We start from the raw sequence: 25,606 nt of genomic DNA on the forward strand, positions 1-25,606 counted from the left end.
CAGGATCCTTTACTGACGTTTTTAAATATCATTATTCTTCAAATGAAATATTATATATATATATATAATACTCCCTCTGTTTAAAAATATAAAGTATTTTTAACAGAATCTCATCCCCCAATAAAATAGTTATCTATTTTCAAACTAACCTTATCTTTTCATATTTATCCCTATTAAACATCCTATAATAAATACAAAATCATTATCAATAGAGGCACTTTTAAAAAAAAGGCAATAATTACAACTCGAAAGGTTAAAAATGCTTTACATTTTTAACATCTAACTTCTCAAAAAATATCTTATATTTTTGAGCGGAGGGAGTGTAATATATATAATATAATATAATATATTTGTGTACGTACAGAAAAAACTATTCGCGTGATCTCCAAATCTTTGGTGCAAACAAAAGGGAATAAATGGCTGGCTCCTCGTTGGTGAAATGCATTTTCTGGTCCCCCTCAATGCAGGGCGAATCAAGATCAGATTGAACCTAGTCTAGTATTAATTAGAAATAATAATTTGAACCAAACTCAACAAACTAGCCTGAATAAATTTAGAATTGGTCTTAAAAAAAGTGTTTTTCTTATGTTTGGAGTTATTGGGTTCAGTCTAAATAAGTTTGAAAAAATTCAATCACGCTCCATCGGATTTGAACTTTGCTTGAGAACACCCAAATAAAAAAAGTGCATTTTTAAAAAATATATAAAGTATATTAAATGTTAATTAATTATTTGAGTTTTAGGTTATTTTATATTGAGGTACCATATATTTGAGTATATTATTATAGATATGTTTTTTTAAAAAATTAAAATATTTATGTTAACATATTTTATTATTTTAAATCTATAAAATATCTCAAAATGATATTTAAAATGTATTTTAATATTAAATTTTTAAATTTTAATACCTACATATTTTTTTTAACAAAAAATTTTGAGTCTTCTACATTGTTTAAGCATCCCAAAAAATATATTTTATACTTTTTTATAAAATAAAAATAATTAATTTTAAAGTAAAAAATTAAATTAAATTTAAATTTAAAAAATTGATAATTTGGATATTACGAATAAGCCTGATGTCCAAAATGGTTGGAGTCGGGTTTGGCTGGTTATTCGGACTTTTTTATGAGTTTGGGTCGTTGTTTGGAGAAGAAACTCGTCAACTGGAAAAAGAAAGACTAAGTAACAAATAGCGAGATATAATGGGTGATGACTTTTCTGAAATGATCATACTGAAAATCGTCTGGTGGAACTAGAAACCTGAAATGTAACCAACAAAAAATGAATCTGATACTGTGGTGATAAGCAGCTTCATTTACTATTCCCCTGGGATGGATGCCAAGTCACCATATAACTTTCTGTAACAATTGATTAGTCACACTATTCTTACAAGTGTTATGAAGAATTGTAACTTTCAAATAATTGTTTTCCTGACGAATTGAAGATCTGTGATCACCTATGAGAGAATTTTAGAGAAGGACGCCACTTGTTTGAAAACTAACATATGGAAAGACATAATAACTGAAATTCACATATAATTTTGAGACGTTATTTTGTGCTCAACGTAATAATCACCAAAGTGATTGGATATGCTCCCATGCCACAGTTCAAAGTAAGCACTATTTTCTCTTATTTTATTTATAAGTTATTTTTAGAATTTTTATGGAAATCAATAAAAATCTTAATTCTTATTATTTCTATCTAAAAATTCATCAAGTTTTCAACCCTATCCTTATTAAATGTTAGTCTAGTTAGTAAAGATATAACTCATAACTCATAAGATTATTCTTTCTATAAGTATTGATGTAAGCAAAATATTTGAGCTTGGAGATATGCCTTAGTTTTGATGAGCTCTCAAAACCTAAATTATTTAAACTTTCTTTCATAAAAAAATAAATAAAATATTATAACATTTAATAATATTCTCAACATTCAATAAGGGTAAAAGAGTAGGTATGCACAGAATAATTATTAATGTGCCTTATGAACAGAACAAAAACAAATATTACATATCTACTCTATAATAGTAAATAGGGCCACTGGAGTTACCTTTTAATGGTAATACTCCCTCTTAAAAAAAAAAAAAGCTAAAAATTAAAAACAATATAAGATATTTTTGGTTACGTCTTTCAATATGTTTAATTTATAATTTTTTTAAAAATATTCAAAATAAATAAATCACTCAACTCTTAATAAATTGAATTAAAATATTCTTTTTTAAAAAATGGAAGGGTCAAACCAACCTTCTCACGGTTAAAATGAATAGACTTATAAATTTTCGTAGTTTTATCATCTAATGAATTCTATGCTAAAAATATGATGACAAGTGTTATAATTCATATAACAATGCACCCATTCATAAAATTGTAAACACATTATATGTTGTTGTGAGATAATAATTTTTTTTTAATTCTGTCTGATATACAAAATAATTTGTCATCATGAAATGATGCAAGTCATGAGAATGACACTGTAATTAATTGATCTTTGGAAAGATGTAATAAAAAGTTGAAAGTAGAGAAAGGAGAATGGTAACAGAGTGGGTGGAGTTCAGCTTCTCTCCCCTTCATTGTCTATTTATTCTCCCTTCATTGTAAATTTAAATTATTATAATTTTATTTTTCAATATTTTAGATCTTCTTATAAAATGAATATTGAAAAAATCTAAAGCAGAAAAAAAGTATAAAAATTTAAAATATAAAAAAAAAGTGCAAGAACTAATGATAAAATATAAACAAAGTATATGAATTTAAAGTTATTTTTTTAATATAATTTAATGATTTTTATCAATAGTTTACCTTCCTTTGTAGAGGAAGGAATCCAACTCTAAATGATAAGGAAGAAAGACAAGAAGAGAATCGAGAGGAGGGAACCCTTGTGGCAAGGGCGGCCAAGACGCGGCCACGCACTCCACTCGCCAGTCAGGAAGGAAAAGGAAGGGCCCACTGTGTCCCCAGCTCCACGTGCCATCTCTTCAAACTCGTTGGCGTTTGCACGAAAGAAATCAATTATTGGACGTCTCATTTACAGCTTGTAATTCAAGCAGGTCAGTTTTATTCACATCATATTTAAAATATTTTACCTTATAAAAAATTTATATAATTAAATTTGATTCTAATTATTTAAATTTTTAATTTTATTTGGACTGGAATGAATGAATGTCTGAATTATTAAATATTTTATTTTTTATCTAATTTCAATTTTTATTTTAAACAATTAATATTTTCAATTTTTATTTTATTGATAATTATTAAGAAAAAAAGAATTCAGATACTCTAACTAAGCCTGTCCAAGTTTGAGCTTGACCCAGATTTTTTTGAGTGGCCTGAATAAGCTTGAAGTAATTTAAACTTCTAAGTCTGGTTTTAAAATTTTTTAAACTTATTAGGCTTAACCCGCTGGACTCGCCTTTGATATCTTTACACCATGCACAACCCTAATACGACGCCAAATATAGAATTTTCTCAAGGCATATATACTATACATTTTTCAACAAGTACACAAACAAGAAATCTGCAGACGTGCTAGCATCTTTTTGCATCTAACAATCAGTGGCCACAGTTAGATCTGAGAAAAGCTGAACCAACTGAAATGGATGGAGATTAAGATGATGCTCTAGCTAGCCTGCATTTTCAGTGAGGAAACTAATAAAGACCGAATATATTCAAATCCAGATCTACTAAACATTCCACATGCCTACAATCTATTGTGACTTTGTTCAAAATCCATCTGCGCCGATCAATGCCTCCAGTTAAGTTCTAATGTCGAGCTTCCACCACTCTCCGCCCTGTTATCATAGTACACCTGAAGAATAAAAAGATGGTGGCAGCAGACACATCCATTGGACAAGAAGCAGTTCTGGGAAAATATAGCTAGGCTCTTTTTCTTCTCCTTTTTTGGCCAAAAATTGCTAGGCTCTTCTAAAAGAACATTTTTTGTCACATAACTTCTGATTACATGTCATTGGTTTTCAATATCCGCATGCTTTTCAGTTCTCTAACACAGCCGCCATTTGACATTACTTTATTTTGATTGAAGCAAGTGGGGTGCTTTGTCAAGAATGATGTGTTATGCCTATATAAAGTGAGATAGCAAACAAATGATGGGTTAAGCGTGTGATTTGAAAAGCCTGTCTGAAAGCTAAATCAAGGTCGTAAAGCAGAAAACACTTGAGCGAACGAGCTTTCACTTTCACTTTCACATATAAGTAATCTTTTTGAGAATATAGCTATCTAGTGGAGTGAGCAACTATATGTAGATGGTCTAAAAATTGAGTGGCTATAATTATTATGTCGTACCAGAACCCCAAATCAAACACAGGGTTAAGAAACGTTTGTTTAGGAAGAGGGTGATCATCCATCCATATGGATACAGAATTGCACTGTCACAGATAATTTTCTTTGTCAAAAAGACATGAAAAGGAATTTCATTTTCAGTAACTTCAAAAGCAATCAAAAACCAACAGTGAAACTCATTATCGTTTTTTTGATCCTTCAATAAAAGCACACGCAAAGCACTTGTGAATATGCTGGAAAGTTACTTGTTTAGGAGAGCGAGGGGTAAAGACAAAAGTGTATATGCAGTTTTGCAGATTGGGCTCTTCGTGTCTAAGAATGATAATTCCTTCATCAAATAGCAGCTCGTATCTTTATAGAGCTTGCTAGCTTCTTTGAAACAAAGGTCACAAAGAAAGAGAGCCAAATAAAAAATTTAAATATAAAATAGTTCTTTACGGTTTCCAGCTATCAACATTTCATGGGTTTTAAAACAAGATACATTTAAGATCATCAGAAGAGGATCTCCTTTCATGAAAGTCGCTCTAGTGTAACCTTTAATTTAACCTTCAAACTTGTGTGGGCTACAGGTAATGCGTATCTATATTAAGATGCAACATTATTGACGTCTTCGTGACTAAGCAATCAGTTTATTTATTATTCCATCAAGTGTCCATGTCACTAATCTTAGTTTCGTCGCATGCTCTAGTTCAAAACCAATTTTGTTTTCTGAAATTCCCTTAATTGTGCCACATAACCGTCCAAATTGTGTCCCAATACATGTTTACAAGAATTTAAAATTATTCGTCTAATCTTCAGGGAGATGCTTTCCCCCTTTGCATCTACCTATAAATAAATAGAAGATACAAGGCTTCATTAAGCATTATCAACCACCATACCATTTTTCTTAGTGCATGCATTACTATTCTTACTTCCTAACTTCAAAATTTAAATATAATGCATGAGTCCAGACTAGTCCCTTTCATGAAAACTTGTCATTATCACTGATGTTACCTAAGCTGATGCTTGAATATGGGAAGTTGGGAAATGATAATTAATTCACATAATAATTTCGGGGTGATGTGAGAGGTTTTAATTGCTCGATGTAAAGCTATTTCTGTATAATAAAACTGACACTTCCGCATGACATGCTACTAAGAGTCCAGGAGATTGGAACTGAACTGAACCAAACTCAGCAATTAAGTTCTTAAGCGTGTTCAAACATGACTAGAATTCATTGCATAAAACACATACATGTAATGTTAATTGATGAGTGAACATCGACAAATCTCAGTAAATTGGATTGTCCTCCTCGAAAGCGTGCCCGAACGTAAAAGAACCTGTCGTAAGCAACATGTCTTTGTTATCACCTGCTTTAAATCTCGTGGCTCCAGCCTTAGGTTCTTGCTTTCATGACTTGTTGCACGGTTACACCCCAAGTGGCTCTAATGTAACCTTTAATTTAACCTTCAAACTTGTGTGGGCTACAGGTAATGCGTATCTATATTAAGATGCAACATTATTGACGTCTTCGTGACTAGGCAATCAGTTTATTTATTATTCCATCAAGTGTCCATGTCACTAATCTTAGTTTTGTCGCATTCTCAAGTTCAAAACCAATTTTTGTCTATGAAATTCCCTTTATTGTGCCACATAACCGTCCAAATTGTGTCCCAATGCATGTTTACAAGAATTTAAAATTATTCGTCTAATCTTCAGGGAGATGCTGTCCCCCTTTGCATCTACCTATAAATAAATAAATAAAAGATGCAAGGCTTCATTAAGCATTATCAACCACCATACCATTTTTCTCAGTGCATGCATTATTATTCTTACTTCCCAATTTCAACGATCAGTTGTTATGCAGATGAGTTCTTCAAACCAACAAACATTATCAGGGCTAATGGCTCGTGGATGGGTGAAGCTTAAGGCTATGCCCAAGGGTTTGAAGAAAAAGGTGTTCAATATTTATAGGACAACCAAAGAGATAGGGCAAGACGATCCAAGAAAAGTCATTCATGCCCTCAAAGTAGGACTTACACTCACTCTGGTGTCTTTAATCTACTATTATCAGCCCCTATATGACAGTTTTGGTCTCTCTGCAATGTGGGCTGTTATGACCGTAGTTGTTGTCTTCGAGTACTCTGTGGGTAAGTGACTTCAGTATTGGTAAAGTATGCGCGTATTGGGATTTGTGTACTTATATGGTTTTTGTGACACTTTTCAGGAGCTACTCTGGGAAAAGGTTTGAATAGGGGTTTAGCGACACTACTTGCTGGTGCTCTAGGTGTTGGAGCTCATTACTTGGCCGACCTATCTGGACGGACAATAGAACCCGTTCTGATTAGCTTCTTTGTGTTCCTTCAAGGTGAGTAAACATAAACTAACACACATTTAGCAAATAATAATTATGATCATTAAACTTGAAAATGCTGATGAGGTTTTGGGCGATATTTTGTTATGCAGCTACAATAGCAACATTTATAAGATTTTTCCCCAAAGTCAAAGCAAGATACGATTATGGGATGCTCATATTCGTGTTGACATTCTCATTGATATCTGTATCTGGTTTTCGAGAGGATGAAATAATAGACATGGCACACAAGAGACTCTTCACCATTTTCATTGGGGGATCTGCATGTGTCATGATATCCATTTTTGTTTGTCCCGTGTGGGCCGGTGAAGAACTCCACAGCTTAATTGCCATCAACTTGGAAAGCCTTGCCAACTTCTTACAAGGTTAGTTTTTATTGAATAAAAAACTTGTAGAGAAATTACTCCTTCTATTCAATGAAGAGTAATTATGATATGCAGAACAACTAAAGCATCCTTTTTTTATATCTTGCAGCGTTTGAAGACGAATATTTTAAATCATCGAAAGAAGGAGAGTGTAATGACAAGACCTCCTTGTTGGAGGGGTATAAAAGTGTCCTCAATTCAAAGAGCACTGAAGAGTCGTTGGTAGGTAAAGTAAAAGAAATATTTTCTTTGACTTACTTCTTTCAAATAAAAACCTATTGACACATGATTTGATATACATATATAATGTTCATTGGACAGGCTAACTTTGCAAGATGGGAACCAGGCCATGGGAGGTTCAAATTTCGTCATCCATGGGATAAATACCTTAAAATTGGAACTCTCACTCGCCAATGTGCCTATAGAATGGAAGCTCTAAATGCTCAACTAAACTCTAACCTCCAAGTATGTGTTATATGTAGATATATATGCACAAACACATATAGCTTGAGATTCTAGGTTTCTCAGGAAGGTCAAGTCCAACATTGTTTACGCTAATATTGGTTACTGCAATTTCTGTAGGCATCAGAAGAGATTAGGAGTGTAATACAGGAGGCATGTTCAGAAATGAGTTTGGAGTCAGGGAAAGCTTTGAAGGAGCTAGGAATGGCAATGAGCATGATGAGGAAGTCATGCTTTGCAGATACCCATATAGCCAACTCAAAATCTGCTGCCAAGAGCCTCAATTCATTACTCCGGTCAAGTTTATGGAATGAAATAGATCTTTTATCAGTCCTACCAGCAGGCACTGTGGCTTCCTTGCTGTGTGATATTGTTGCTTATACTGAGGAAATTGCAGCTGCTGTGAATGAACTTCCCTTGCTCACGGACTTTGAAACTGTAGAAACAGCTAAATCTGCATGCAAAACGCAGTCTACTCCACATATTGACAGTACCTCCCGCATGGTAATTTTGGTTGAAGATTCGACTCTATCTGATTTACCAGAATCTAAGTCATTTTCTAATAAGCATAACACTACTAGAGTGTGATCTACACATATGTATATACACTGATTTCACTTAAGCAAATCATCATCCTCAAAATTAGATATCATAACTTATCATATAACATAAAGTTATGCTGTAGCATGATTCATTTGATTACTGTATCCATGAGTATCAGACTAGTAGATCAGATACGTGTTTGTAAACTCCTATGCAAATAAGATAAATTCATCATGTGGTTTTCTTGATCTTAAATAACTTTAATCTCAAGTTCTGAATTTCAAAATCTTAGAGGTCTTTCTTGCTCTAATTCCATGTGGTCCTAGTTGGTTTTTACTTAGAACTACCAATATGAGCAACTTGCATAGAAATTAACTTGGTGCAAAACATATACTAAAATAAGGCATTCGAATTCAACTCTGTGAGTTACAACAATACGAGAATTTTGAAACGTGAACATGAATGGTTAGCTTAGAAATTCTTCAGATCAGATCAATATCCTAGAGGAAGAACTTTCATTAGAACTGGTGCTGGTTGCTAATTGATATGATATTTGCATCTTAATATGGACAAACCTACATCGGAGTAGAGGGGGTGGCTGCTCCCACTAAAAATTTATTTATTTATAGATAATATACGTAGCATGTGTATCCCATACCCCCATTTTATAGATATTAATTGCCCTTGGTGATTAATAATAATGTTACTCTCTTATACCATTCAACTTTTTTATAATTTTTTGTACTCATAATTTTAATGGTCCACATAAAAAATATCACATATTTTATACTCAATTATTTTGGTTCTAGCTTTTTTTCCTAATTGAAACCAACTTTCCGTCCTCTTCTTTTTTATCCCTTTCTTTCCACTTCTCTCTTCAGCTTCAACAAGAAAACAAAATCCCAAAATCTAGACTCTAGCTTAACCGTATTTGATTCAATCTTCAGCGTACTGGTTTTGCATGCACTGCATCTTCGCCCTTGCCTGAGCTTCCCTGGGTCTCTACCTCTCTGGTTCTACGTCCAGCTTTGGCGCTTTTGGTAGAGTACTCTGTAGGGGTTGAGAAATGGGCGGGCTCAGCCCTTATGAGCCTGCCTAATTTTTCATTTTTCACTCCTTTTTTTTAGGCTCGGCCCTTATTTGAAAGGCTTAAGATTGGGCCTGTAAGACTTGTCCTGAAAAAATTAAAAAAATTAAAATAAAATTAAGTACTATAAATTAATTAAACTATTCTAAGATTAAAAAAAAATCAAAATTCTCATAATATTTTATAAATTAAACAACATACATTTAGAAGTCTAGTAAAAAAATTCAAATCTTGATTAAAAAAATAGTTCATTTCTTATAAATATACAAATGTAGTAATTATAGAAAAATAAAAAATATTAGAAATTTTATATTATACATTGATATTTATTAAATTATATTAAATCAATTTTAAAATAAATTAAAATTAATAATAATGTAATGCATATAGGATCAGGGCTTCAGACGAGCTGGTCCTTCTTGACTTCAAATGCATGTTCTACTAAAGAAAAATAATTAATAATAATATAACAAAGCTTGAAGGGATGCTTGGGCCTGAGCCTTTTTCTATAGGGTTTATCAAAGCTAGGCCTTCAAGCTTGGTTATTTTAAAAAAATTTAATTTTCAAAACTTAAACTCTTATTTAAATAGAGCCTCTAAACCTAACCCTTCAGGCCCGACCTTTATTCTAAGTATGAGTACAAACTGTATCCATACTCTACTTCTTTAATCTTCACTTTTTAATTGAATCACTAATGATATGGTTCTACTTCTAGTATGGAATGTGGATAAATTGCACTACAAAAAAACAATGAATTAGCGACAAAATAAATTTTCATCGGTAACCTATCACTTATTCCATCTCTAATTTATTGACGGAATTTAGCGACAGAATATTCTATCACTAAAAATTAGTCACTATTTCATCTTTAAACTGTCAAAAATAAATTAGCGACAGAATTTTAGGATGGAAATTTTTGTCGCTAATTTCCATAATACGTTGTTCTCATTTTGTAACAGGATTTGCAATGGAAAATTTCATCACAAGCCTTTCTATCATAACTCCGTCAAATTTTATTATATGATTTATAATATATATTTATATATAATTTATTATTATGTTATAAATAAATAATTTAGTAATCATAATTTATTATTTTAAATTATTTAGATGTTAATAATAAATATAATAATTTAAATTATATATTTAAATATTTTTTAACAGCATAGTAACATACCTATTTATTGTTATTTGAAAAAAAATATTTTTTTTAAAAATAATCTAAAAATATAAAATATTATATAATATAAAAATTATAATATAATATATAGTGAAAATAAAATATTTGTCCATTTTAATATTAAACTTTCTATCAAAAATAATTTTTTAAAAATATAATATAATATAAATAATTATTATATAAAGTTAAATATATATATTCAAATTATATATTTATTGGTATTTGTGTGGGGGCAGTTAAATATTACATTTTTAATTTAGCAATTAAAAACTAACAATCTCCTTCAGCTCAACTAACAATAAAGTTGGACGCAAAAGCTTTGCAAAGGAAAGCGGTTGTGGGTTTAAAATGGGTCAAGGTACATTTGAAGTTGTTTTAAGTTAATATATGATGTGGATGTGACATGGCAGGGACATGGTGACATGGAGGCGACGTGGTAGGGAGGTAGTGTTGAGGGGGCACTAGCCTACTAGGTGACATTACAACAGTGATTTTTTATGAAACTTTTATTTGTGACAAATTAATGACAAAAAGCATTCTGAACTTTCATTTGTGACAAATTAACGACAAAATGCGTTCTATCACAGAATTGAAATATCTTATCTTTGTATAGTAATGGAAGTTTTGACATCACTAATTCCATCGCCATCGCTAATTAGCGACAGAATTGCAATTTCATCACTAATTAACGACAAAATTTGAAATTCTATCATTGATAAATTAGTAATGGTGTATTAACCAACGGACTTATTCTATCACTAATCCAATGCTCTCTTTTTTTTGTAGTGTGATAATGGAAGAGAAGAATAAAGAATTAAAAATACCAGGGCCTAGCTCTTTTAGGACCACAACTTTTTTTTTATTTATTAGTTTATAGAAATGGATAATGCCATTATTTGTTAATGCTGAGCATTAGACGACATCCACCATGGCATATATTTTTTAATTTTACATTTATTTGTTTATGTTATATTGTCATTATAATAATTCATTTAAGTTTTGAAATGAAATTTAAATTTTTTAGGCTTCTTATAATGGAGTTTTTTTAAAAGAAAAGCAAGCAAATTTTAACAGCTGTTATTTTAAAAATTTAATATCAATTATTAAAGAAAAGTTAAAAAAAGTAAAGTGAAAAGTAGACTTTTGATTTTGGTACTTTCCACTTTAAATAACCGATGTCAAATTCTTGAAAAAACAATTAAAATAAAAAAAATTTAATAATGGTTATTGAAAACTATTGTTAACTTTGTGAATAACCATCGTTAAAATTTATTTTTTACAATGGTTATTATCCATTGTCAAAAATTTATTTTTTAAAAAATCTTTTTTATATCCATCTAAAATTTAAAACTTATAAATTGTATATATTACACAGCAAGTATAATCAGCTAACCATCAAAATAACAATAATTATATAACAAGTTACAACTATACTTAATATATATTTATAACTACATTATATATTTGTTTAACTATTAAAAAATTATAAAATTTTGTTCAACCTCTTTACTTTGAAAATTATTTTTTAATTTTACATTTATTTGGTTATGCCATATTGTCGTTATAATAATTTATTTAGGTTTTGAAATGAAATTTAGATTTTTTAGGCTTCTTATAATGAAAAAATTTTTACAAAAGAAAAATAAGAAGAACTTTTAACAATGATTATTTTAAGCTTTAAACATTAGTTATTAAGGGAGAGTTAAAAAAAATGAAGTAAAAGGTAGACTTTCCACTTTACATATCCAGCGTTCAAACTCCCAAAAAAGCAATTGAAATTTAAAAAAATAATAATAATGGTTATTAAAAAATTCTAGTTAAAAAACTTTTAACAGCAGTTCTTTGTAAATAATTATTCTTAAAATTTATTTACCACAATGGTTATTTTGTAATAACTGTTGTCAAAAGTTTTTGGACAATGGTTTTCTAATAATCATTGTTAAAAATTTATTATTAAAAAACAAAAATTTATTTTTTCTATACATCCAAAACTCAAAACCTGTAAATTTTATAAATTACATAGCAAGTATAAATAGCCAGTCAATAAAATCACAATGACTATACAACAAGTTACAAACTACACTTAATATATATTTACAACTACACTATGTATTTGTTCAACTATTGAAAAACTATATAATTTTGTTCAACCTCTTTACTTTGAAAAATATTTTTGGAGAAGTTATTAAGCCAAAATATCTTGGATGCCTTCAATCTCTTCTTCATAATAGGGATCCATATTATAAAAAATCTAAATAATCAAATTAGCTAGAATAATACTTTAGGGAATTAATTACAGGAATTTAAACTAAAATAATAAAACCAAATATCCATTGTATTCTTTAAGTACTTCCAATTTGAATTAAACAAAAATATGGGAGGGATAATTAAATATAAAAGTTAAATGTTCATACTTACATTCGAGTAAATTCATTCCACTAATGACTTTTATTTACATTCCCCAAAAGTAAACATGTAATATGTCTCAAATTTATCATTTATAAATAAAAAAACATTACAAAAGTATAAATACATTTGGAAGAAAAATTTTATATAGAAAAAAACTTAGATTTCAACAACAATGAAGTTTAAATCAAACCCTCAAGCCATTACTATATTATATATATTATTAACCTCTAAAATTTCATGTCATTTCATCATATTTTCCTTATATTATAATTCATTTTGGCTCAATTATATGTATTTTCATTGCCCAAATTAGGAAGATGTGTATTTTATTTTGGGTTTGTATTTTTAGCTTTGATGTGATATTTTTGACCTAATTTTGTATTATTGTGATTTAAGATTTGAATAGAAACATTTATGGAGCTTTGTTAATATTTTTGGAAGGCTTTTGGATGAAGAAATCAAGCAGAAAATGAATGATTTTTGTTACTTATAAAAATAATGCAAAATTGCTAAAGTTATCTCAAAGTTAAGACTTTCGCCGCTAACAGCAAAACACTCTATTTTATTTATTTAAAAATGCTTGGATATGATGCATATATTCAAAGAGCTCGACCTAGAAGTTATTTTACACACTTGAAGACACTTTGAGAGCTTTGATGTGCTAGGGTGTGAGCTTTGAATGAGTTGGGTCCAAGAGTTGAAGCTTTGAAGAGATTTGAAGCTCCATTTCTTCGGTTCCTTTGTTTCTTCTCTATTTTTCTTCTTATAATCTTGTAATGGCTGTGAATATCTTGTGTATTTTTAGTTTTTTGATATTTATGAGTAGCTAAACTCTTTGCTTTAGAATTATTTTGATCCTTGTATAGATTAACACTAAGTTCCTCCTCTCTTTTTGTGATTAATGATGTATATATATTTATTTTACTCTTTCCTTAGTGTTTCTAAGTGATTGGCCCCTATTTAGATGTTGGCTTTACTTAATTGATGCTTGAGAGGGCTAGGTTGAGTGTAGAACTTAGGTAAAATAGTGCAAGAACTTGATATTTGTATGTTGAATGGATGGTTTTGCTAGTAAGATAGAGATATACTTGCTAGCCTTGCATAGTCACATTAGGGTTAGTGATTAAAATTGAGTTTTATTAATTGTAACAAGAGATTGGGAAATTAATTTAACTAAACACTTGTTCATAACTTGAGAGAGCTTGTCTTAGTATTTTTAAGACCCTAGGTTAACACTTATTTTCATTCAAAGCATTTATAAGAAGAGGTAATTTTTGGTGTTATGAAATACAAGGGGGATAAATAATCATAAATCCTAATTTGTGTTTGAAGTTTGTGAATCAATTACTTTTCTTTATTTTCTAGTATTAGTTTAGTTTGTAAAATTATTTTTGCTTGACTTTGTGTGGCTCAACTTGATTGAATTTACTTAATCTTTTATTTAATCAGTGTTTTTGAACAAATCTTCAAAGGAACAATATTTTACTTTCATTGTATTACTTGCTACGACCCATGCACTTATAGTGAGCAATAAGTTTTTGGTGTCATTACCGGGGATTTTCTTTTGAACATATTTTGATCAACCTTAGATTAGTGATAGTAGATTTTACTCGAGCCTTTGGAGATATTAGTTTTAAATTTTTATTTTGTCTTCATTTAGTGTTTTTGTTTTAGTTTGATACTTCTTTGGTTATTTTCTTCTTTAAGTACCCATGTGGCATATGCAAGCCATAGGCCCAGAAGGATTGAAAGTTATACTTGAAGGATTAACAATCTTTGGAGAAGTCGAGTCTCCAAATTCTAAAATAACTCTTGAAACACAACTTGAATACATGGCAGAAGATGAGCATGACACTGCCTCAGTTAATGACCTTGCTAATCAAAATTTAAGGGGTACTCAATCTTATATTCGAATGCCAGAGTTTCAAGCATATACGTTTGAGATCAAGCCTGATATGATCACAATGCTTCAAATGAATGGGGTATTTCATGATCTATTCAATGAAGATGCAAACAAGCATTTGATGTCTTTTGTGGAAGTATGTAATTCTTTCAGATAGAACGGGGTACGTAAAGATGTGTTGCGCTTGCGATTATTTCTTATTTCCCTACAAGACAAGGCTAAAGAATGGTTCAATAATCTTTTTGAAGGTTCTATTGGTTTATGGGAAGACCTTGAGAACAAGTTTAGAGTTTGATATTTCTCTGATAATAAAACTATAGAAGCAAGAGATGAATTTCTTGGCTTTAAACGATATCCAGATGAGCATCTCTATGCAGTTGGAGAGAGATATAAGGTGTTGATAAGAAATGCCCTAATCATGGGATGTGTAAATGGGTAGTGGTTCATATTTTTTTGTAATGGTCTAAATCTGTCTTTTAAGGCCATGGTTGATTCTATCACAAAAGAAGGATATCAGAATGTGCCTGTCAATGAATTTTTTTGACTCTTGGATCAATTGTCTATGAAAAACACTCAAAACATGAATAAAAGGAATACATCAATGATGACTAGTGTAAAAGATGATTCTTCTTCCCAAATTGTGACCATCTGAAATGCAATGAACTAGCATTTTAATGTGCTGGAGTCTCAAATACAAAGGGGAAATTCATAGATTGTGCATTCTGTTCATGCCATTCCAGTTGTGTGCAATCAGTACAATGATATTCACATGCCTAATTAGTGTCCTCTCTACACGATCACTGAGTTTGTTAACTATATCAGCAAGTTTGAAAATCCTCACAAAAACCTTACTCCCAAACATACAACTCAGGGTGGAGGAATCATCCTAATTTTTCATGGAGTCAAGGGAATTCTTTAAATCAACCTTCATCTTCTAATGTCAAGCTAACTCACCCTTTAGGTTTTCAAACTCTGCTAAAGCCAATGTCGATTAAGGAAGAGGAGTCTAGAATAGAGAAGATGTTATCGCAAATCTTGAGTAATTAAGAGTGGCTAAAACTAAGGCAACTCTTTCTCTTCATGAAACCACAATTAAGAATCTTAAAGTGTAAATAGGATAATTGGCTTTACAAATGAATGCTATGTTAAGAAGCAATCTCCCTAGTGACATTATTCTAAATCCTAAAAAGGATGGTAAGGAGGAGTATAAGGCAGTCGCTTTGAGAAATGGGATGCAATTATTGAAAGTTCTTATGCCAAGTTCAAGTGGTGTGAGTAATAGTGCTGCTAATGTGGTTGTTGGTAATAAAGTAATTGATGAAGAAATTATGGTTAAAGAGTGTGACAATTCAAAGAAAAATCAAGAAGAGAAAAAGAGTGATGATAAGTCCAAAAAGGTTAGCAATGAGAAGAAATAATAAGAGGCTCAGCCAAAATATATGCCTCCACCGCCTTTTCCTTAAAGGCTTAGGAAGCAACAAGAAGATAGTCAACTCAAAAATTTTCTTGATATGTTCAAGTAATTGCATATCAACATTCCTTTTGTGAAAGTATTGCAGCAAATGCCAAAATATGCCAAATTCATAAAGGATGTACTATCTGAAAAGAGAAGGTTCAATGAGTTTAAGATGATTTCTCTAACTAAGAGTTGTACGGATATCATCAAGCAATTACCTCAAAATATGAAGGATCCTGTTAGCTTCTTAATTCCATATCACATTAGAAATAAATTTTTGGGAAAGGCATTATGTGATCTTAGTGCTAGTATCAATCTTATGCCTTTTTCTATTTTTAATAAATTAGAGTTAGGTGAGGCTAGACCAACAACCATGACTTTGCAATTAGCAGATAGAAGTTTAGCTTATTCACGTGGTCTTATTGAAGATGTTCTTGTGAAGGTGGATAAATTCATTTTTCTGGTTAACTTTATTGTCAATGATTGTAAGGTGGATTGGGATATTCTCATTATCTTAGGAAGACCCTTCTTGGCAATCGTTATAACCTTAATTGATGTTGAAAAGTGGGAGCTTACTATACGGGTTGATGATGAGAAAGTCACTTTTAACATGCACAAGTTGATGAAATCTCCTAATAATATTGAGTAACACTTCTTTGTTGATATGCTTAATCAAGTTACACAAGAAGAATTCAATGAGGCAATTCCTAATGATTTTTTGCAAGCCTTGTTGCTATGAGCTTAATTAGAGACTATAGATGGAGAAGAGTGTATGGCTATCATGAATGCATCACCGGTCTATCGTAGAAACCATGTCTAATTTGAATCTCTAAATTTATCTTCTCTTGATAGACAATCTTTGAAATCCTCTATTGAAGAGCCACCATCTCTTGAGTTAATGACATTACCTTCTTATCTTCATATGTCTATTTAGGAGCCAACAACACCTTGCCAGTAATTATTATTGCAGATTTGAATGCACAACAAGAAAAGCAACTTGTGGAAGTGTTGAAAGCTTATAAAAGAGCTATTGGGTGGACTATCACCGACATAAAAGGGTATTAGCCCTTCAATTTGCATGCATAAGATTTCCCTCAAAGACAATCATAAAGCTTTTATGGAACATCAAAGAAGATTGAATCCTATTATGAAGAAAGTTGTAAAGAAGGAATCTTAAAATGACTTGATACCGACATTGTCTATCCTATCTATGATAGCTCTTAGGTAAGTCTAGTTCAATATGTTCTAAAAAAAGGAGATATGACTATAGTGGCTAACACCCACAATGAGCTAATTCTTACCTACACTATTACTAGATGGAGAGTATATATGGATTACTAAAAGCTAGATGTAGCCCCAAGGAAAGTTCACTTTCCTCATCCCTTTATTGAACAAGTGCTTAACAAATTAGCTAGAAGAGAATTCATTTACTTTCTGGATGTATATTCTGGCTACAATCAAATTGCCATTGCTCTAGAGGATCAAGAAAAAACAACACTCACTTGCCCCTATAGAACTTTTACTTTCAAGCGCATGCCTTTTGGGTTATGCAATGCAATGGCCAATTTTTAAAGGTGTATGATGGCAAGTTTCTTAGACATGATCGAGCACACTATGGAAGTCTTCATAGATGACTTCACAATTTTTAGGGATTCTTATAATAAGTGCTTGATCAACTTGGTTAATATGCTGAAAAGATGTGAAGAGACTAACTTGGTCTTGAATTGGGAAAAATGTAACTTCATGGTTAAGGAGGGCATAGTTCTTCGCCATAGCTCCAAAAATGGCTTAGACATTGACAAAGCAAAAATTTTTATGATTGAACAACTTCCTCCACCAATTAATGTTAAGAGTGTGAGGAGCTTTCTTAGCTATGCAAGATTCTATTGCCACTTCATCAAAGACTTCTCCATGATAGCTAAGGCTCTTTATACTCTTCTAAAAAAAGATGTTGAATTTAAATTTGATGATTCATGCTTGAAGCCATTTGAAGAGTTGAAGAAAAAACTTGTGCTGTACTTATCATGATAGCTCTTAATTAGAGTTTGCCTTTCATTGTGATTATGTGATGTTAGCGACTTTACTATGGGTGCAATGCTCGGTTAAAAGAAAGATAAATTTCTTCACCCAATTTATTATGCTGGCAAAACATTAGATGATGCTTAAGAAAACTATACCATGACAGAGAAAGAGCTACTTATAGTAGTGTTTGCTTTTACCAAGTTTAGATCATATCTTGTGAGTGCTAAGGTGACAGTTTACACTGACCATTCAGTTTTGAAGTACCTATTTAGTAAGAAGGAGTCTAAGGTAAGGTTAATTTGATAGGTATTACTTCTACAAGAATTTGACTTGGAGATTGTTGATAGGAAGGGCACTAAGAATCAAGTAGCGGACCATCTCTTTAGGTTGAGTACTGATGCTAAAGTTGAATCTAATATTGTTATTGATAAAGCTTTTCTTGATGAGTAACTCTTCAAGGTTGATAACATTCAAACACCATGGTATCCAGACATTGTCAACTATTATGTTTGTGGCATCTTGCTCTTTGAGTTGAAGTTTCATCAAAAGAAGAATTTTTTCCATAATGCTAAGTTGTATTTTTAAGAAGAACCTTATCTATTTTGTCAATGTGCTGACCAAATAATTAGAAAGTGTGTTCCTAAGTGTGAGCAAAAAGAAATTTTAAGATGTTACCATTCTTCTAACTATAGATGCCACTTTGGGTGTGACAAGATAGCATCTAAAATCTTGCAGAGTGGTTTTTATTGGCCTTCTGTAACAGTCACACCCCCCCGAACCCACTGCTGCGAGTGGTGGACTGGGCCGTGCCACCTCACGGCAACCTAGCCGGCTTTCCCCCTGGTAGTTCAGGGGTTATTCCCCGCACACACTGCGCCAAGGGAGCCTTCCCAGGTTCGATCCTCCAACCTCTCCTACATAGCGAAGTTGAGGCTGAACCTAGTACCATTGAGTCAAGTTGACTCAATGGTACCAGGTTCAGCCTCAACTTCGCTATGTAGGAGAGGTTAGAGGATCAAACCTGGGAAGGCTCCCTTGGCGCAGTGGGTGCGGGGAATAACCCCTGAACTACCAGGGGGAAAGCCGGCTAGGTTGCCGTGAGGTGGCACGGCCCAGTCCACCACTCGCAGCAGTGGGCTCGGGGGGGTGTGACTGTTATACCTTCCTTATTTAAAGATGTGTATGACTTTGTATTGAACTGTGATAGGTGCTAAAGGATGGGTAATATCTCTAAAAGAAATGAAATGATACTCAATAACATTCTTGAAGTAGAATTGTTTGACGTATAGGGTATAGACTTCATGGGACCATTCCCATGTCTTTTAACAATCAATATATCCTTATTGCTATAGACTATCTTAAAATAGGTTGAAGAAGTAACATTTCCTACTAATGATGCTAAAGTAGTGCTCAAATTCTTAAAGAAACATATTTTCACCTACTTTAAATCACCTAGAGCCATTGTGAGTGACGGTGGTGCTCTTTTTTGTAACAACTAATTTCAATCTCTCTTGAAGAGATATAATGTCAAGCACATTATTGCACTTACCTACCATCCTCAAATAAACAAGCAAACTGAGATTTCTCATTAAGAAATTAAGAAGATACTTGAGAAGGCGATAGGATTGACAAGAAAGGATTAGTCCACCAAGCTTAATAATGCATTGTGGGCTTATCGAATGGCTTACAAAACTCCTATCAGTATGTCTCCATATTGGTTAGTGTTTGGGAAAGCATGTCATCTTCCTATAGAGTTGAAACATGGTGTTTATTAGGCTATCTAAAAGCTCAACTTTAATATTAAGGCTGTGGTGAAAAGAGACTTCTCTAATTAAATAAACTTAATGAATTTTAGTTCAATGCCTATAAGAATGCTAGGCAATACAAGAAAAAGACAAAAAGATGGCATGATTAAAAAATTCTATGCAAAAGATTTGAGCTAGGCCAAAAAGTACTTTGTACAAGTTTAGATTAAGATTGTTTCCTGGAAAACTCAAGTCTAGATGGTTAGGACTGTTTAATATGGTCCAAGTATTCCCTCATAGTACTGTTAAGCTGGATAGCCTTAAAGAGAAAGATTTAAAATCAATGGGCAACGATTGAAGCATTATTGGGGTGATGAGGTAGACCACAAAGCAGTCACTTTGCCTTTATCTGATGCCTCTTGAAGAAGAGAAGAGTCAGGCTGAATAACTATAAAACAAGTGCTACTTGGGAGGTAACCCAACCCAAGCTCTAAACCTTATCTTTTAATTTTCCTTTGTAGGTTAGTTGCTTTGGTGAAGTTATGTGTGATCTTGTGTTTTTTGTAGGTTAACATGAAGATATGAGAAAGTGTGAACCTTTAGAGAAGCAAGAAATGTGATAAAAGATCAAAAGATTCCAAAGGAAGGGAAAATTTCATGGAAGTCAAGCTATTTAAGTTGTTTTTATGCTTATGAACTTGTCTTGGCAATTAGTTTGAGCTTATTGAAGTGAATGCAAATTTTTGTGGTTTGATTCTTGTGAAAAATGGTTCTTTTTAGGGGTTGATTGCATTATAATTGAAGGAAATTGTGTACGATTGATTAATGATAGTTAGAGATTGATTTTAGAGTAATATAATGCTTGGGAGATGTTTTCAGGGGTAACTAAATCAAATTTTTGAAAATAGGTTATTGCATAATTTTGCTTGTCAAAAAAAGTTTTAACAAAAGTCATGACTTTAGACTCATAACTTTAGGGTCCACAGAAGATAAAAGCCACGACTTTGGATTTAAGCTTGATTTAAAAGTCATGACTTTGGGCCTGTGAAAAAAAAAATTTGTGGGGTTATTTTTCTAATATATATATAATATTAATAAAATATTTTTTCCTTCTCCTTTCCCCCTCTTCCTTTAGTGCTGTTGCATTTTGCAACTTTAAAAAAAATTTAAACATGGATTTTGCCCCAATCATGAATATGTCTTCCTCCTATCTTCCTTATATGCTACATTTTCCAGGTCAAATAAAAAACATAATTTAATTTAACCCTAATTAGTTTGAAACCCTTAATCAGCTTCTTTTACTATGTCTCTCTTCCTTATTTGATTTTCACTCTGCCTCTCATCTTTTCCAATACCCTCACTGACTACCATTGCATCTCCTCCACCTTCACTATTGCATCCCTCCTCTCTAACATTAGCTCAGCTCTATCCTCCACCATATTTATTTGTCATACTCTTTTACTCACCCACAACGTCCCTCTCCTTCACTAGCAACCACAGCTTTCTCTTCATTTTTCCATTTCAATTCTAACTTCAGCTCCTCAAATGCAGTCACCTCCCTACTCCACTCATGAAGACCCTGAATCTCTATTGCCTCCCTGCTTTACCTCCACCAACGTCACAACATATACCTTAACCTCTATTCACCATCACCTCTACTCAACCAGCCGTTGCCACTATTCTGAGTTATCTCTACCATAAGCCTAAAGCTCATGGAAAAGGAGACAGCGTACACACTAGACCTTCGACATCAACCTCCTAACTCGCTGTTGTCTCTCCCCTTCCCGAGCCCATTCATGTTTGTTCCAATCATGAGCAATAGACCTAAATTAAAGTAAGATTTGGAAAGTTCGTTCTTCCTTAGTTCTAATCTTCCTGTTCTGCTCTTCAAGTTTGATGTTGTGAAAATTTTTTGACCCTTTTATTGTGTTATCCTGTTCTAATTTTGTGAATCTTGTGGTCATCTGAGATCTGTTGCTTTACTGAACCAATGTTTCCTTTTGTTTTAAAGAAGATTATAATTTTAGCATCAGCCTCTATAACTCCCATTTTGTTGTTGGAATTGATTTCAAATACTGAGGACTTGTGTGAATGCAATGCTGCTTTGAGGATTCTTAACATTGTCATTTATATGTTGATTTTGTTACCTCATTTCTAATTAGGATGCTCAAAGTTTAAACCATAATTTTAGAGCCTAAGTTCTATATTGCAAGTGACAGTAGGGATGAAATTGGATGTTGAGCTCAGCTAATTTCAAGCTGAATTTTTTGAATAGGATTGGTCATAGTTTGAATTTAGCCCATTATTAACTGCTCATTGGGAATTTTAGATTACTTGAGCATATTTATGTTCATTTTTGTGCATTAATTTAGTAGCAGATGTGTAATTGTGATACTGATAAGTTTTTACTTTTAGGGGATATGGCACTGAATCTTGATAAAAGGGCTCACACATATGGCCAATTTTTTTTATAGAGCTCAAAGTGTTGAATGGCCACATTTTTAATGGTGCTGAAAAATGTATTGATTATTTTAAAATTTTAATTTAGCCCATTATTATTTAAGCTTGAAGTGTGAGTTTGTGAATTTAGCTTAGTCTACCACGTTTTATAGCTTCCATTATGCTTGAATGTTTATTTTGTGGTTGCATGACAAGAAGGGAGTTTGGAAGGTAATGGCATGTTCCAATTTGGATTCATGTTCTTTTTCTTCTTTTCATTCAAGCTTAATCTTTTCATCTTGTCATGTTTCTATTGGTTATTACTACTTGTGTGTGCTATATTATTAATTGGCTTTAGACAGGGGAAAGAGGTCCATGTTTCTAAAAGGACCAATACTAATGTTGGTCATGATTCAAAAGTTACGGATCACACTACTTTACTTGTTGTTGTTTGAGTCTTAGACTTTATGTTTTTTTTAGTTTTAACTGGCTAGTTGACTTATTTTTGTTAACCCTATGAATATAGTTACATAACTTTAGTTATAGGTTCTGATTTTTGTGCCTCCTATGTAACTTTTTGGTTGTTAAGTTGCATAAAAAAAACCCTCATTTTGCCCTTTTGACAGTGAGGACATTGTTCAATTTCAGTTTAGGGTGAGAGTATTATTTTGGTTGATTTGACATGAAAGTCTATTTTGAAGTTAAGATATTTACTATTCCTTTTTTATGAAATTTTAACTAAATACTTGTTCATGACTTGAGAAAGCTTATCCAAGTATTTTTAGAATCCTAGGTTAACACTTAATTTCATTAAAAGCATTGATGAAAGGAGGTAATTTTGGTGTTATGAAATGTAAGGGGGATAAATAATCTTAACTCCCAATTTGTGTTTGAAGTTTGTAAATTAATTACTTTTCTTTATTTTCTAATATTAGTTTAGTTTGCCTAATTATGTTCACCTAACTTTGTGTGGCTCAACTTGATTGAATTTACTTAATATTTTGTTTGATCATTGTTTTTGAATAAATCCTTGAGGAAATGACACTTTACCTTCATTATATTACTTGTTGTGACCGGCGCACTTGCATATATATAAACTTTGTAAAGATGAGAAAATTTATTGGCAAAGTTTCTCCTTAAATTAGAACCTCTCAAATTTTCAATAATAATAATGTTTAACTCAAATATGAGGCAATTTAAAAATTTAAGTAACTCTAATCAAATTTAAACATATAACAATTCCTTTAAATAAGTATAGATTTCATTCTAGTATCCAGCAACATTCATCATAATAAATTCATCACACAACAAATTTAATTCATCTAAATAAGTATAAATTTTATTCCATTATCACTACTACAAAAAGACATTTCCACTACCCTAATTCATGTCCCATTTTAAAAATGGGACTCAAAAAGAACACAATCCACGTCACCTAAATGAAACGAGGACGTGGATTGAAAAATATTATTTTTTTAAAATTTTAATAAGCCATATCCCCCTAATGTTTAAGAGGATGTGGCTTTATTAGAATCCACGTCCCCCTCCTCTTGAGGGACGTCGATTCTGAAGAAGACACATCCCCTATACTTGAGGGACGTGGCTTCTAAAGAAGCTATGTCCTCCACCCTTGAAGAAGGGGACGTAGCTTCTAATAGAGTCACCTGAATTTTCAAATCCACGTCCCCCTCCTTTAAAGGGATGTGGCTTCTCTAGTTAGCCTAAATTTTTGAGCCTCATGCCAACCTTTTGTTTTTTAAAACCACACTCAAAGCCTATTGCTAGCTAACCTGCTCTCATCTCCAGTCAGTTTCATCTCTCTGTGTCTGCTGCTCAACCAAGCTTCTCAGCCTCTCGGTGACTCTCGTCTCTCTTAGCTTCTCGGCCTCTCGAAGCTTCTCATCTCTCTCAACTTCTCAACCAAGAATATCTGCTCTTCCTCTTGTCTCTCTCAACTCAGTAATCTACATCTGAGATTTGTTTCCAGCTTTTTGCCTCTTGTGTCTCTCATTTTCATCCTCATCTCTTAAAGCTCAGCTCAGCTTAGTTTATCTTGGCTACTTTGTGTCAATGAAAGCTCAACCACTCAAAGCCCAGCTCCAGATCAATATCTCTTCACACTACCCATCTCCTCTCCTCTTCTTTGCTGAACAATAAAGCCCTAGGTACTGCTTCTTTCTTTCTTTGTTTTTTTATTTGAAGTTATCTCCATTGTGTCTTTCCAATTTATTTTCCTACATTGTGAAGAGTTTGAAATGCTTGGCTGTGAAGAGTTTGAAATTATGTTTATGGTATTTTGCAATCTCCATTATGGTTTTTTTTTCTTTGAACAATGCAGATTCTTGTTAAGCAAACTTTGAAAATTTCACCTAATTAAAAATCTTAAAATTCATACGTGGTATATAATGCACATCCAATCCAAGTAGAATTAAGGACTAATCTATCACGTATTGTCAAGTTTAATTATAATATGCTAAATTTACTTCTCTCTTTTGTACATTGAAGTTAATATAATATACCAAATAAAATGTGTATACTGATAGTAAGAAATTAAATAATAAAAATAGTTAAGGAATAAAAAAAACTAATTAAAATTAAAGAAAAAAACCTTAGATGAAAGATAAAAGTAATAGACGGAGTAGCATAAAATTAAAGGTTTAATGGTTTGTCTTTTTGTTGGAGAGGTGAGGAGTTTGGTAAATACATCCAATCTAATTAGAATATATATATATATATATATAAGATTTTTAGAAGACTTTATACGAAAAGATACTTATTATCTATCCATGACAATTATATAATAGATATACTTCATATTTTTTGTCCTTAAATTATATATATATATATATATATTTTGCAACCAAATTTAATTTAAACATGTTATATGTTAGCAAACACTAGAAAAAATTAAAATTTCTTAACACTAATGACCCTAGACATGATCAATAATTTCAATAAAATTGCTAGCTTGGTTTGGATAGAGGGAAAAGTGGGAGGAAAATAGATAGAAGGGAGTCTAGGAAATAAAATGTTTAAAAATAGTAATTTTTTATTTCCTCCTTCTATTTTTTTCCTTCCATCCAAGCCAAGAATAAATGAAATTAGAATATATATAAAAGGTAAAGGCAATGTTGTAGTGAACAGCAAAAAGAATCAATCAGCTTTAATTTTATATTATTTATAATAACCAAACCAAGAATATGCATCTATTGGTTTGTAATTGTTGTAATTTTAGAATGTTCAATTTTTAAAGGAGACTCTGCTGATTTTTTTATTTATAAATTAAACTTGGATAAACTTAAAGTTTGATATTTTCTAACTTTAATAGGTAAATATTTATGTAACTG

General features: G+C 31.8%; 1 protein-coding gene across 1 annotated transcript; it reads left to right on the forward strand.

Moving 5' to 3' along the window:
* The first annotated feature begins 6,083 nt into the window (after positions 1-6,083).
* On the forward strand, positions 6,084-8,209 carry LOC129284892 (aluminum-activated malate transporter 2-like). Its single transcript, XM_054920408.1, has 6 exons — positions 6,084-6,423; positions 6,501-6,641; positions 6,740-7,012; positions 7,122-7,234; positions 7,334-7,477; positions 7,595-8,209. The coding sequence occupies exons 1-6, from the start codon at positions 6,135-6,137 to the stop codon at positions 8,060-8,062; spliced, it is 1,428 nt and encodes a 475-aa protein (XP_054776383.1). The 5' UTR covers positions 6,084-6,134; the 3' UTR covers positions 8,063-8,209.
* The last annotated feature ends 17,397 nt before the right edge of the window (positions 8,210-25,606 follow it).

Source organism: Prosopis cineraria, unplaced genomic scaffold (genome assembly GCF_029017545.1).
Source record: "Prosopis cineraria cultivar Desert tree isolate PC_DT_omini unplaced genomic scaffold, ASM2901754v1 PC11, whole genome shotgun sequence".
Classification (NCBI taxonomy): Eukaryota; Viridiplantae; Streptophyta; class Magnoliopsida; order Fabales; family Fabaceae; genus Prosopis; species Prosopis cineraria.